General features: G+C 41.2%; 1 protein-coding gene across 1 annotated transcript in view; it reads left to right on the top strand.

Annotated features, from left to right (window-relative positions):
* Nucleotides 1–11,290, top strand: part of LOC119719719 (mucin-5AC-like) — a 111,554-nt gene extending 100,264 nt beyond the window's left edge. Inside the window, exons 26-29 of the mRNA XM_038189218.1 lie at nucleotides 679–855; nucleotides 5,510–5,698; nucleotides 10,327–10,476; nucleotides 10,791–11,290. Coding sequence (XP_038045146.1) covers nucleotides 679–855; nucleotides 5,510–5,698; nucleotides 10,327–10,476; nucleotides 10,791–11,290 — 1,016 coding nt within the window. The remainder of the gene's footprint in view (nucleotides 1–678; nucleotides 856–5,509; nucleotides 5,699–10,326; nucleotides 10,477–10,790) is intronic.
* The last annotated feature ends 4,328 nt before the right edge of the window (nucleotides 11,291–15,618 follow it).

Consider the following 15,618-nt stretch of genomic DNA (forward strand, 5'->3'; position numbering starts at 1 on the left):
ACCTTCAACAACTGCCCCACCTTCAACAACTGCCCCACCTTCAACAACCAAGGAGGTAACAACAGTTGTGACTACTACCCCTGAATCTACAACAAAGGAAGTCACCACAGTGCAGTCGACAACAGGTAAGAATTTTTGGAGAGTTTGATATTTTAGTGTCATTAATATAAGTTGAAACAGCTGCTTTATAACTTTATAATTGGACATTGTATAATTTTACCACAAACAGAAGCCTCAACGACAGAGGCTAGAACCACTGTTGTGAGTACTACTGTTACTTCAACTGTACCATCAACTACTGAGGCACCATCAACTACTGAGGAGGTGACAACCACTGTTGTTTACACAACTACTCCAGAGTCAACTACTGTTGAAGAGACAACTACAGTACAGAGCACCACTGAAGAAAGCACAACAGGTAACTGCAACTGCAGACAGTAGTTTTTAAAATGGTTATAAAACATAACTAGTCTAAGAATCAAATTGAATTACAATTCTGACAAGAACAGACTTTCTTAATGTGCTTGATGGCTATTTACATGTAATACGAGTGTAAGCTACTGCTAGCTCTGTACAATCAGGAAAAAATTGTTCACAAATGTTGAAATTTTGGGGAAGTCAAAAGAAAACATAGTATCTTTCACTCATAAAATTGAAATATTCATGACTGTCCCCTAGCTCCTCCAAGTACAACTGAGAAGTCAACTACTCGCGTGACAACTACAGAGTCTCCTTCAACAACTGCCCCACTTTCAACCACTCCCCCACCTTCAACGACCAAGGAGGTAACAACAGTTTCGACTACTACACCTGAATCAACGACACGGGAGGTCACCACTGTGCAGATCACAACAGGTTTGACTATTGAGAATTGTTTGATGGTTGTGTCCTAGTATCCAGTGGTTTCAGTGGATTGTTTCTGATACTTTCAGCATTGTTGTTGACCATTTGGATTTAATCCAAGCACAGGTCAGGGTGTTTAACATTCCTGTATTTGAAAAGCAGGAACCTATTTGAGTTCTCTCCAATTTTTTTTTTTTTTGATGTGTTCCTATTGGATTATAACATTCAATACTTTGTGCTTAAGGCCATTAACATAGCTGCCAACTGTTACGAAATTTTCGTAATTATTACGAATTGTTTGTTAAATTACGAAAATACGATTTGCCACTAAAACATTACGAATTTCCCATTTTCTACCTAACTAAAAAAAAATACTTGTAAAGAATCGTTTTTGACAGAAAACTTCTGGCGAAATGTCGCGGTAATGGATGGACTGGTGACAAGTCTAATAAGAATGCAGTCAAGCACCTGATAGACATCAATGCAGTGTGCGCAGTGGAGTATTTGAGGTCCAGACTAAAACTATTTTTCAATGGTGTGTCATTTGTGTGCATCTCGTGGATGTGTGGTTGTGTGTACTGTATGTAAGTACTTTTCAGTGACGATCGTGAGCACATTTGGTCGCTTATTGCCGGGATGAGACCCATCAGTGCGAGATTTTAATCATGGAATTTAATAAAAGTATGGTTGGAATAATTGGTAATAGAGTTTGAGTTTGTCACAACATCCAGAAAAGATAAATCAGCATGCGTTTGCAAGGTATGTTGGCGGGATATTTCTATTGCATACGGTGGCCCTAAATCATTGTGTGTAAAAACATTGATACGAACTTGAAACTCCACATCGATATCATGCATCTCAAAAAAATATATGCGCACATGTTATTATTGTTATTATTTATTTGACTTCAACAAACAAATACAGACATTAAAACAAAATTAATACTAAAAAAAAAAATATTAATTTTTTTAATTTTTTTTAAATTTTTTTTTAATTATCTTTTGGCCTACAGTACATTATTATTCACAACAAGAAGGGTATGCACATGTATGTGTACATGTAAACCATGTACCTGTACTCGATGTTGGTAATGCTTTTGATAAAACGAGCAGTTTAAAATGACCACGTGGGTTGATTACTAATTGGGATTTTGAAAAGTTGGCAGCTATGCATTAATGAGACAAAGCATTTGCATGTCCTATATGGAAACCAGCGCACGCCCCCCTAAATGTCTACCTTGCAGCAAAGATTTAATTTGTGGGGGCCCCCCCCATGGGCGTCGCCAGGATTTTTTATAGAGGGGGGCAAAACAAAATGTTGCCAAAAAATGCCTGTATTTTTCAACACATTCTCGATTTATCAGTTTTAGAGGGGGGCAGGGACATTTTGCCCCCCCCCCCCCACCCACCCATTAAATTTTCACCACTATGTCTTCGCGCCTCTTTTTCTTTTCTTTTTTCTCTTTTCTTTTTTTTCCTTTTTTTTGTTTTTTGTTTTGTTTTTTGTTTTTTGCTTTTCCCCCTTTCCCCCTTGCCCCCCCCTCGCGACGCCCATGGCCCCCTCCCACAGGCCCCACCCACCCAAAACAAAACCCTGGCTACGCCGCTGCTGGAAACCCCATTCTTGAGTGTGCCAGTGAACAATTGAAGCTGATACTATACCCATTTATCAGAAGATCTAAAGGAAAATTAGTAAGGCAGGAGAGAGGCACAAATATGTGGAAAACGAAAGTGATAATTGATCAAACTTTTGCACTGGTAGAGTAGTTAGTAAAAGTAAATGCTAGGCCAAGAATTTAGGTACCATATGAATGGGGAATTAGATTTGAATTTGTTCAACTTACTATAGCCCATGGGCCAGGACCCCAAAATTCACCAATTTGTTCCACCTGAGGTGGCAAAATCTGGTTGCTATTTTTGGATTGCTGTACATCTCTAGTTTCAATGTGGTAGCTTATTATTGGTTATCACCGCTTGAATGTCCAGACCCCTAATAACGTTATAATCCTATGGGTATCATGGGGCGGGTATTGACCCCTGGTAAAAGTTTGGAGAGATCACTGAATTTTAGGGGGTTGTGGCCTGCCCTCTGATACCCATAGGGTTTACATTAAAAGGAGCAACTTCATCAAACATACAGTATGCCATTCATTATGAAAGGCTATCATATTTTTTTCACTTTATAGTGATAAAACAAAGAAATTAACACCATTTAAGTTTTGCTACCTCAAGTGGTAGCTGTAGAGATATGGAGATAGAATAAGGATAATCGATGGCACAAATATAGAGTCCTCCGTGTGTTGGTGAGCATTTTTAATCAGCCATGGTCAAGAGACTACTGCATGCATGCATTAAGTAGTATCACAACAGTAGCAACAACTGGTCTGGCCCATGGACTATTAAAGCTTAAACAAACTTATCGTGTGACATTACTTCAAACGGAAGCCTCAACTCTATGTTGTACATATTTCTAAAGATATTGCATGATTTAGTATTCAATATTTCTGAAATATAGGTTTTCCCGCCCAATTTCGTAAACTTAGCATCTGAATTAACCATAGGTTCATTCAATTTAGGACGAAATTGATTGACGAACTAGATCACCATTCAAAGAGCAAAAATGATCATTAAAATTAACTTCATGAGCACACGATTGCACACATTTGTAAAACATAATTGAAGAGTCAGCATTCAATTTGAAAAAAACATGCAAATAGCATTCAAATTCACGCGGACTCTCCGCGTAAGCATTTTGGGCATTCAATTTTGTGAATAGGCAAGCATTTGTGACATTTGTGCAATGTTTTTCATTTAATGTTAATTTTCTGATATGTAATTTGTTTCGTTTTAAATAATTATAAAAAGAACAAACAACACCTACATGCATATTATAAGTAAAATGAAATAAAACACCCGAAAGTATATATTTATAACAGAAAGGATTAATAAATGAAAAAGGAGGGGGCATGCAAAAAGGAGAAACAAAAGATAAATGAAAAATGGAGAGACAAAGAAGTACTTGCAAATTGTGATAAATAAAGAAATTAGGCCATTGCGAACAAATTCCGAATAATTTTAATTGGCACAACACATAAATAATGCACATGTGAGCATGTAAATACCGGCACTAAGGACAACAGGGTTAGGGCACAAATAAAGGGTCCATGATTGACCGATAGTCAACGATTTAAATGTGTGTACAAAACCAATGAGAGTTGTTGCTAAAAAGTTAGGGTACAAATAAAGAAAGGGGAAGAGGAACAAAAGAAAATCCTCGATTTACACTTTAAACAAACGTGTGTTTGTTTATGGTGTATTAATCGAGGACACACACATACAACATCATCAATGAATGGAGGACAGGAACCAAATTAGAAAAACATGTCCGAAACCAATGAGAGCTGTGGCAAAGAAGTTAGAGTATAAACAAATGAAAAGGGAGAGGAACAATAGAAAATCCTCGATTTACATCATAAACAAACGTGGGTGTGTGTTGTTGAGTTTGTTTCTGCATTCAATAGGGGACATTGAACAACAGAGGACAATAGGGTCCCCAATTCCCGAAGGTCTCCAATTTGGCGATGTGTACAAAACATGTGGGAGGTATTCCTAAAAAGTTAATGTACAAACAAAAGAGGGACAATAGGAGTCCCCGATTGCAGGCAAATACACACTTGCGTGGGTTGGTTATCCATTCAGACTGAGGAATTGGGACAGTGGGTGTGTGCAATTTTAATGGGCCCGAGGACCTGGGCCCAGGTCCTCGGGAGAATTCGTGTACAAACCTTATGGGAGCAGTCAAGAAAAAAAGTTGAAGTACAAACAAAAGGATCAGGTCCTCATGAGTATAACTATGAGATGGGTGCGTGTGTGTGTGTGGGTGGGTATTTGTTTTATGTAAAATAACAAATTATTCAGTAAACTCCATTTAGTGAATATAAGCATCATCTATTTCAGTTGTCCTCATAAATACTGTACTTTCCTTCTCCAATTTGAAGGCTCGAAGTGCGAAAATGATTGCCCATAGTCGAAAACGAAAGTACAATTCAGGAGGGAATTCTCCTTCTAGTCGCCTAGCGCGAAATTGAATGACGGGTATGCATCATCTAATTGAATGAAGCTAGTTCTAAATTGAATGCCTGAAAGTACACAATTCAAAGTCTGCAAACAAAATTGAAGACTCAAAGTGTGAAAATGAATCATGAGAACAACCAGCTGAGAAAAATCGCTCGGAAACGAATGCACGTTAATAAATTTGACTGCTGTTTTCCCGAATTCGGCCGGGAAAACCTATAATAAGGCAAAATGTCTTAATATTTCAATAAAGTAACAATTATCAGTTTTGTTAGTTACGCATGCCGCTGTCTCGTTACATGAGTAGCAACTTGTCAAGAAATAAAACAAAAAGGACCAGAAAAGTTCAAAGTCATCACATGGCAAGGTACACACTGAGGACTAACCATTGTGGTTGGGTAAATACATAAATCTCATTGGGGATGCATCTGGATTTGGAAACATTTGAAATATATGTAATGTGTAATAAGATGAAACTGGTTATTTATGATACACATGCATTATTGGATGCATAAGCTTATTTTGTTAAATATAGTTCTACTTGGTCAAAATGAGAAACAAAGTTAACCATTGTATAACTTGACCACAAACAGAAGCCTCAACAACAGAAGCTAGAACCACTGTTGTGAGTACTACCGTTACTTCAACTGTACCGTCAACTACTGAGGCACCATCGACTACTGAGGAGGTGACAACCACTGTTGTGTACACAACTACTCCAGAGTCAACTACTGTTGAAGAGACGACTACAGTACAGAGCACCACTGAAGAAAGTACAACAGGTAATGATATCGTGTATAACATTAACTGCAATCAAACCGTTCCACGAAAGAATTTGTGATAGGAATAGACCATATTTGATAATCATTAATCAAATCTAAAAATAGGCTGTTGTGATTTCCAGCTCCTCCAAGTACAACAAAAAGGTCAACCACTCATGTGACAACTACAAGGGCTCCCTCAACAACTGCCCCACCTTCAACAACTGCCCCACCTTCAACAACTGCCCCACCTTCAACAACTGCTCCACCTTCAACGACTGCCCCACCTTCAACGACTGCCCCACCTTCAACGACTGCCCCACCTTCAACAACTGCCCCACCTTCAACGACTGCCCCAACTTCAACGACTGCTCCACCTTCAACAACTGCCCCACCTTCAACAACTGCCCCACCTTCAACTACTGCCCCACCTTCAACGACCAAGGAGGTAACAACAGTTGTGACTACTACCCCTGAATCTACCACAAAGGAAGTCACCACAGTTGAGTCTACAACAGGTTAGAGTTTTTATACTTTTGAATTGGCAGCCTAAGGGTCAACTGGTTACAGAGACTGTTTCAGATTCTCTCTGTGTCATTGTTATAATGTGAATCCGGCACCCCATGCTTCCCATTCGTTCTTTTGCAAGCAACTACAAAACAGGATTTTTGGTTTGTATGCTGGCAACCTGGCAATGCAGAGTGCCACCAAGAGTTTGCCACAGAGAGTTCATTTTTTCCCAGTGCATTTTGGGAGATGGTCAACAAATTCACAGCACGGGACATTTGAACAAAAAAAATTCCGGTCAGTAGTTTCAAGTGCATGATTCGAGTATTTGTTTGCCCTTTTCATTTCTTTTTATCAATATCGTGTTTTTTTTTGTAAGGCGGCAGAATGTTATGCCCCAAGCTATTACAAATTAGCTCAAGCTCTCTACTGACACTCATTCACATAGGCCGTGTTTTGTGAACCCTAAATGTGAAAATGGACTCTCCGTGGCAAACTCTTGGTGGCGCACGGCATTGTGAATCACCTGAATTGAAAAAAAAAAACTCATAAATTCACACCTTTATGTATGAATAGGGAATATGAGGGGTTATGTATCCAGTCAGGGATTCAATACTTGTATACAAATGATATCAAACTGCCAAACTGGTATGTATCTGTTATAAAAATCAAACCAACTATAAAAGTGAGCAAAGGCAAACAAAATTCATATGTCACGTTAAATAATTAGCCTCAAACTTTCTGAGTATACCCAGCATGATATGAGACTAAGGGTACTCCCCATTTCCTTATACCCTATGCAAACCCTAGACTATTGTTCCCTTACACATCCCCTTAGATATCTGAAATGAATTGCTGAGATTCTGTAACACAATGACCAACACAAAGGGGGGAGGTCCCTCTGTCCCATATCGTGCTACATATGTTTCTGAGAGTGGATTTATCTGTTTATTAACCACAAGTAGGGATGAAAGTCCTCCAGCAATTGCCAGAAGTCTATTTGTTTTCTACAAATGACTGATTACATTTAAGTTTTATTCATGTTCAATCTACAAATGCTTAAAGATATAGTCCATCATTTGTAATTTGTGCATTTTGTTCGTTTGAAGCAACAAATGTGTTCAAAATCTAATGAAGGATACTGAACAACTAACCTGATGAAGTTTCAGCTAAGCTTCAGCTGTATATTCCTAGAAAAAACAGCATTCTAGGATCTCAATTTCAAATCAAAAGTTACTGAATCATGTGTTGAATTGTTTTGAATTGCAGCTATAAGCGAAGTCGGGCACTGATCCGAAGAATTATAGCAACCGTGCGCGTGTGCATCGCCGAATAACAAAACGCACTACTAATTTAGATTTTCCTACGGTGCATCTTAAGACGCACTGTTGGAAAGGCCTTTTTTCGTTAATCACTTCAAAATGACAGCTTGCCAGAAAGAATGATTTCACAGGGAGTTTAGTTCCCTACTATCTTTCAACAAAGTTTGTTTTTCAAAAGTAATTACGCCAGTTACTTTTCGGATGGATGCAAATGATGGACTATAGCTTTAAATATGTGGACATATACATATACATGCATGTACAGAGTTCATGTATATATAGTATATCCCTGCATGAGGTAGGTCTACAGTTCACATGCAAGGTGAAATGGTTAATTGTTCTCAATTTGATACAACCTATTCTAAATGAATCAGCATTAAAATAGTATAACTTTACAACAAACAGAAGTTTCAACAACTGAGGCTAGGACAACCGTTTTGAGTACTACCGTTACTTCAACTGTACCATCAACTACTGAGGCACCATCAACTACTGAGGAGGTGACAACCACTGTTGTGTACACAACTTCTCCAGAGTCAACTACTGTTGAAGAGACGACTACAGTACTGAGCACCACTGAAGAAAGTACAACAGGTACAGACAGACTGTAGAATTTATGTGGCTATCAAATGGCTGAAGGAATTGCTAACCATAAATGAAATTGTGATCTTTAAAAGAAACAGACCATACTTGATATACTTAATACAATTTAAACATCAAGTGTTGCTTTTCTAGTCCCTCCAAGTACCACAGAGAGGACAACTACTCATGTAACAACTACAGAGGCCCCCTCAACAACTGCCCCACCTTCAACAACTGCCCCACCTTCAACAACTGCCCCACCTTCAACAACTGCCCAACCTTCAACAACTGCTCCACCTTCAACAACTGCCCCACCTTCAACAACCAAGGAGGTAACAACAGTTGTGACCACTACCCCTGAATCTACCACAAAGGAAGTCACCACAGTGCAGTCTACAACAGGTTAGATATAACATCATGCGACATTTGGGTCTAATGTTTGAATGGTTAGACAGACTGTTTTTGTTCCTTCTATGTTAGTGTCTGGTTTGTGAGTTTGAATTTTGCTTGAGTCTTGGAGCCTGACATGCCTTCTTTGGTAAGCAGCTGACAATCTTGGTTCCTCCACCCAGTGAGCATGTCAACACATAGCTATTTGGCTGTGAGCATTTTCCTAACGAGAAGGGAATTTAACCCAATAGCACTTGTATAAAAATTATGCTACATTGTAAAACTATAGAGTGCTAGGGCTCTTTGGGGACGTTTGACTTGACATTTCTTGGCACTTTGAGCGCTAAGTGGTTGAATACACTGTCCCGACTGTGAATATATTTAATATTACGGCACATTTATATACAATGCTGAAATTATATTAATCCATTTTCAGACCAAAAAATTGCAATAAGGAAATGGAAATGCCTAAAATATTCTCGGAACTCTCTGGAATGATCTGTACCACAATTTTCTAAAAAAAAAAGAGAACCAAAAAAAGAAATTGTTAATATGAATAGTTGTAATATTTCAGGTTACTACACTTTTGACGATTACAACTGACAAACATTTTATCATTTTCCCAATAACAGAAGCCTCCACGACAGAGGCTAGAACCACTGTTGTTAGTACTACCGTTACTTCTACTGTACCATCAACTACTGAGGCACCATCAACTACTGAGGAGGTGACAACCACTGTTGTGTACACAACTACTCCAGAGTCAACTACAGTTGAAGAGACAACTACAGTACTGAGCACCACTGAAGAAAGTACAACAGGTAACTCATGACCAATGACATGGAATTCTCTTTTATTAAGTGCTTCCATGAATTTGAAGGTTCAAGGTCTACTTCGCTCAACTTACCTGTAAAGCAATCTACTTATGCATATTCCCTATAACAGCAGGTATTTCCCGCTAAGAGTTTTATACAATGCGCCCTCTGGCGCCCAACCCATAATACCATGTGGCATGCATGCCTTGTGAGCGTCCTCTTTTCTCTTAGCGGCAGGTAGGGTATAATGTGTGTAAAAAAGCTCCTGTTTTCATCGTCATTTTATGCCCTTTTTTTTTTAAGAGAAGTTTTTTTTAGTAAAACAGTTAGTTTGTAGAGTTTCTCATCTTCTTGATATATTTGTTATATTTATTCGATTATTATGAAGCGCTTGGGGAGAATGGATCAGTCAGAAACCGGGGAGAATTACTCATGTACGTGACAGACCAAGTTTTCGGGGGACTCTGCTGTTAGCACCGTGTCATTACCGCGGTAGCAGTCCCTCGTCCAGCACCCTCAGCCTTTGCCGGCTGGGGGCATTGGCAGTTCTGCTGACCAGTTGAAGGGACCTCGGTCTCCTTCTCTGGTCAATTTAAGCGGAACAGCCAGACGAAAGGCACGTTCCGTTAAGGTTCCTCCAAAACATACCCTCCTGTGCTGGAGTGAAGCCTAAAAAGGGCCGACAGGGCAGGCGTGGCTCGGGTACAAGTGCCGCTATACCACCCGACTCTTCCCCGAACACGGGGCAGCCTGAGGGGACCAACCGCCACGCTTCAGTAGGCTCTAGTTACCCATGCCCTCCTGACACAGTGCGGAGTACCACTGGTTGCCGGGCTATTGTACCGGCTTTTGGACCAACCAGCGCTCACTCAGCCCACGGGGCCTGAGGTGCTGTCGGCCGGGTATGCTATGAGCGACGTGAAGCCGGTCGCCCAGGGGTACCCCGGCCTTACGGCCCCCATTGTATCTTGCTCTGAGGGACCATTCTCGTCATTGGATTTTTTTCCATTGTTCGTGGGTCTCGGTTCCCCAGGTGTCTTCCGAATTTTTCTCCACACACCCTGGGGCTGTTCTTCAAAGGAGAAGAACAAAAAGAAAAAGAAGGCTGATCGCAGATCATGCCATTCTTCTTCAGACTCTGACAGCTCCTCTGACCGGTCCCACTGGGGCAAACGCACCCAAGGTGAGGACTCGATCTCGAGGTCTGATTTTCTGCAGGCTAGGCTTTTCATTTGTTTTCAGCTATGCTATCGTCTATGACTGCAGGCCGCCAGGCGGGCCCTATTGGTGCCTCCCTGAAGCCCGTGGGTGGCCGTGAACAAAGGGACATATCGCACACAGTTAGCCGTGCTCCGTGAATGCTTAACAGTTGTCAGTATTTGGTCACAGTTACGTGGCCCAAATACAAGGAGATACATGTACATTGTACATTTATAAAAAATGTACATGTACATACATGTATATGTTCATGTATACCACACATGGTGGCATGCACAGGAGGCCCGGTCTACAGCGAACACTTCACATTGGGTTGGGTGGACCAGAGACAAAGGGACCTACCACACACAGTTAGCTGTGTGCCAGAATCCCCGCCTGTGTTCAGTCTTCACCCATCTATGACTTGTATGCCTATAATCTCCGAGGGTGTTGCCCAGCCACCACCGCATGGTTCTGTACATCTAGCCCCTGCAGACGGCTCTCATTTACCAGAGTCAACTCGGCCTTCACAATCGGCTGATTCATCCAATGATGACGAAGAACCAGACCAATTACAACTGCTGTCCATCGCAGAGACGGAACTCCGTTTGCTGCAGAGGGACATTATACGGGTACTTAACTTACCCTCTACCGATGAGCCCCCTCCGCCCAATCATAAATCTGTCAAGCGCAGGACGGGCTCCAGATCTAACGATGACAAAGTGTTCCCCAAACTTCTGTTGGATCAAGTGTGTGTGGAACACATCGACAACATTATGTCATTCTTCTTATTCTTCTAATTCGGGCGAATTATTGCACCAATCCCACCACAGCAAATGCTTCCGGGATGAGGACTCAGTTTTTGGCCCACTCATTGCAAGACTTGCAATTGTTCTTGGCTTCATTGTCGACTTCATTGTCGGTCATATACATTTGTACAAGTATTGCCTGGTGGGCACGTTGATGAAACAGCCCGTTTGAGTTCAGTTGGAAGCTGTGCTCTGTAGCCTCTACATTAGTCATGGTTGGGTCACTGGAGGACAAAGAGACATGCCGCGCAGTGCTTTAGCTGTGCGTCGTTGTTTCTTGCTGCACTGAAATCGCTACATTTTTCATGCACATGTACATTGTACCGTATACAGTACATGTATGTACATAATTACACTGTCTGTTGTCTCCGAGGGAGTCGTTCAACCACTGACGGTGGCCGTGTGCAACTCGTCCCTCCAGGTGTGCTAGACGGTTGTTGTTTATGGGGTTAATTCGACCCTTGCATTATGATGGTTCATCAGATGGCAGCTGCTCTTCACAATGAACCCCAGCCTGATCGTAAATTCAGCGACTGTGTGTTGTGATATTTTCGTAGTTCAGGCAAGTGTGGACCACATTCGCAAGATTGTGCCTGCATCCAAAATGTCTGCTGCTCTTCAAGCAATAATCTGATCATTACCGTTTAGCCTCCCTCTTTATCCGCACGGAGTACATTAGGTTTAATCTTTTAATCTTAACTTAAATCTTAATCTGCACTCAGTAATCTATTAGTTTACATGAGTGCAGACCCTAACGGCCTCGGCCCGCCGGGGTAACTTGCATGATGAACTGTTTCTCCAGTCAAAGGGCGCCCGCCAAAGATTCAAGTCCCACCTTCTATCTTCTGCAACTTCCTATCAGGCAAGAGCACTGAGAATTTTGTGGTTTTCAAACAAAGATTCTCTCTGCAACTTCATGGTGGCCCCATCCAGCCTTTTTCTGCCTCACTCCTGGCCTCTGTTCAGATAGTAAAAAGGCACTTTGGCTGCGCAGAGATTGGTGGCATTCACCTATTTTCCTTGTACCGGCCCAGTCATCAGTGCATGCAGTGCATGCCATGACCTGACTTGTGCAGTGCCTCCAGTGGTGGTTCGACGTTGCCAACCACACAAGGGTGTGCCTCTCACAGATCAAAACTGTCATGGCAGACACGTTACCCTGTCAGTTGACTACCCACCACCCGCATCCAGTGGGGGATTGCTGAGGCCCTGCCGCCCTGTGTGAGCATCATTCAAGTTCCATTAACAGACTTGAGATGCTGGCAGTCATGGATAAACTGCGATATTATTTTCTGTAATCAGTGATGTGCCAGATGATCCTGGTTCAATGTGACTTTGACAAGGTTGTGGCTTACATCGACGAATAGGTGGGCAGGCAGTCTGCTCAACTGTGTACTCTCACTTGAGAAACCCCCCATTGGTGTTTGTGACACAGTTTCTTGCTTTCGACGGTCTACTGCGGCCATGTGATTGTTCCGCATGCACAAAATAAGGCAGAGCATGGGAGAGCAGTGTTGAGGGCGACTGACTGAGCCCCACCACGTTTTCAGGACATTTTCAGACTGGAGACTTCCCCAGAATTGGTGTCTCCTAACTCTGATTCTTTATTGAAGTCGATACGTAAAATAGTGTCTATATGTACATGTACTATGTCATAATGCTTGTGCATCTGGCATGACCCACCGCCTTGACGGTGCTAGTCTATGCATAAGTAGATTGCTCTACAGGTAAGTTGAGCAAAGTAGACTCCCCCCCCCACAGAAGTGGTTGGGGTCTACGAGCGAATACTTACCTGTAGAGCATCCCTCCCTCCTACCCCAATGATGCAATGAGTATTCCGACTTAATGCTCGAGAAAAGAGGACGCTCACGAGGCACGCATTCCACTGGGTATTATGGGTAGAGTGCCAGAGGGCCCTATTGTATAAAATTCTTAGCGGGAAATACCTGCTGCCATAGGGAATATGCATAAGTAGATGGTTTTACAGGTAAGTATTAGCCCGTAGCCCCAACCACACTTCTGTGTGGGGGGGGGGACTTAATTGATGAGGAATATACAGGGGGAGTCCAAAAAAAGCAGAACCCAAATTAAAAAAAAATAAATGTTATATTTAAAAAAAATATGTAGCACCAAACATAATAATCACTGGAAAGACAACTTTATTAGCTACTTTTAGATAAAAAAAATTACTGTAACTGCTCAATACGTCTAAAGAATATCACCATTTCAACACAATGACCAAAAAACCTGTTTTGAACAACAAAAAAAATGACACAGAATACATTACATGTTTCAACAACTGTCAACAACAGTAGTACACAATATCTTTATTAACAACCCAGGTTAGGCAAACACTATGAGTTAGGACTTTGTTGAATACAGTAAACTCCGGCTAAACCGACATCGTATAACTTGTCAAATTGCTCGAGTCCGCTGTCTGACTAAAGTTCCAATTGTCCGTAAATTTCCATTGAATTTTTTATTTCTAAGTTGGCTCTTATAAGTCGCCATTTCACTCATGTCGTCCTGTTTCTCTCGGTCCCCTTTCCATAAAAAGCATCACAAAATCCTTTGTGTAAGTTGGCATTACAAAACATTCTCACATTGGTATCGACTTCTTGTACTGCAGTTGGCAATAAGTGTTGATTGAACAGTGGTTTGGCACGGCCCATGATCCCTGCATATGCATCTGTGCCGCAAAAGGGTGTCGTACTGCATACACATCGCATGTGCATCGTGAGCATATCAATACCAGCACCCCCTCTTGTCTGTAGACATGCGCTCTGTCCATTTTGGGGGTCATCTTATTGAATGACAAGTGCTGCAGGCAGTGCGTGCGTGGTATACCGGACCGACCACACACGCAATTAATTCGTTACTGTGCACATACCAGTGTTGGAGTATTCGTACTCTAACTCGAGTACAACTCCAGTACTAATAAGTACTTGGCCCGTACTCAATCATAAGTACTCGAGAAAAAAAAATTACTCGGCACGTACTTGTAATTTTGTACTCGGACTCGTCCCTTAACTCGACAAATTGTACTCGGTAAACTCGATCCCATTCGCGCAGTACTAAAAAAAAAAAATTCGGATTTTTTCGATTCTAAGTTTTTGATACTAAACTTTGACCAAAAATTTCACAGAGTGTATATAAAAATGATGAAAGTATTGCGCTGTATTCTTTATCGACTCTAAATCGAGTATTCTTGAATGGGTATTGGCAGGGCTCGCAGTATCGCTGGTGCACATTTTTTACTGTCCTATTCCTACTGAATACTACAAGAATATCAGTGAAATAAATCGCAACCTTCTTTCCATGGGCTGCATGTGCGTTCATCACACGCGGCATTTTCTAACTAACAAGGTGTGGAAAGATCGTATCCGTGGGGAAGAGGTTGTGCACATCACTCTTTGTTGGAAACGCGTCACATTCTCTGGCACATGGCGGCGAGTTTGATCCAGACCTAGACATGGTTTCTTCGTCAGCAATTATATCTTGGGGGTTTAGAGATCACAAGGAATATTCGCTAACGGACAGAAGCTGTTTTCCATTGTCTTAATGGTATGATCCCCTCCTATGACGTGATTAAATGTGGCGTGACTGGGTGTTAGGTTCCTGACCCGTCTGATTTTCTCAGTCAAGCCCTGGAAATGGTCCATTTCATAAATGTTCTACCTATGTGAACAATCAACAAAACATCTTATAGAATTAAACCTCTTTTCGTGCAACAACACTTCATATGACTATGACCATGATGATACATTAGCATTTTTGATTATGCAAGTAAAGGTAGTCTGGTCAACAGATAGCACTGAATTTTACTGAAGTACGCCTATAGTTTGTACTTTTCTGTCTGCAATTTTATTTGTAAAACTATGCAAATAAATAGGTGTTGTGTTTAACCAAGTAAAATAGGGAACACAAAATGAAAAGGCACTTACAAGCATTGCAAAACCGACTATTGTCTTAACCTTCAGAATGAGGAAGATCGTCAATAAATCAAGAATTCCAAGCAAAAACAACACTTTTGAATATGAGTGCGTGTTAATTTCTTGGAATACTGGGTAATTACTTTATATATCACATGTAAGTAACGGTGCTAATTTCCATAATGCTTTAGTTTAAAAATATACTCGGGATGTACTCGATATCTTTGTACTCGTACTCGGACTCTGAAAAACTTGAACTCGGATTTTTGGCCCAGGACTCGACTAAAAAGTACTCGGACTCGGCCTGTATTCGGCACTGTGTGTACTTGGAAAACTTGGTACTCGAGTTTTGGTACTTGACTACAACACTGGCACGTACATGTATTA

Source organism: Patiria miniata, unplaced genomic scaffold, assembly GCF_015706575.1.
Source record: "Patiria miniata isolate m_02_andy unplaced genomic scaffold, ASM1570657v1 HiC_scaffold_8, whole genome shotgun sequence".
NCBI lineage: Eukaryota > Metazoa > Echinodermata > Asteroidea > Valvatida > Asterinidae > Patiria > Patiria miniata.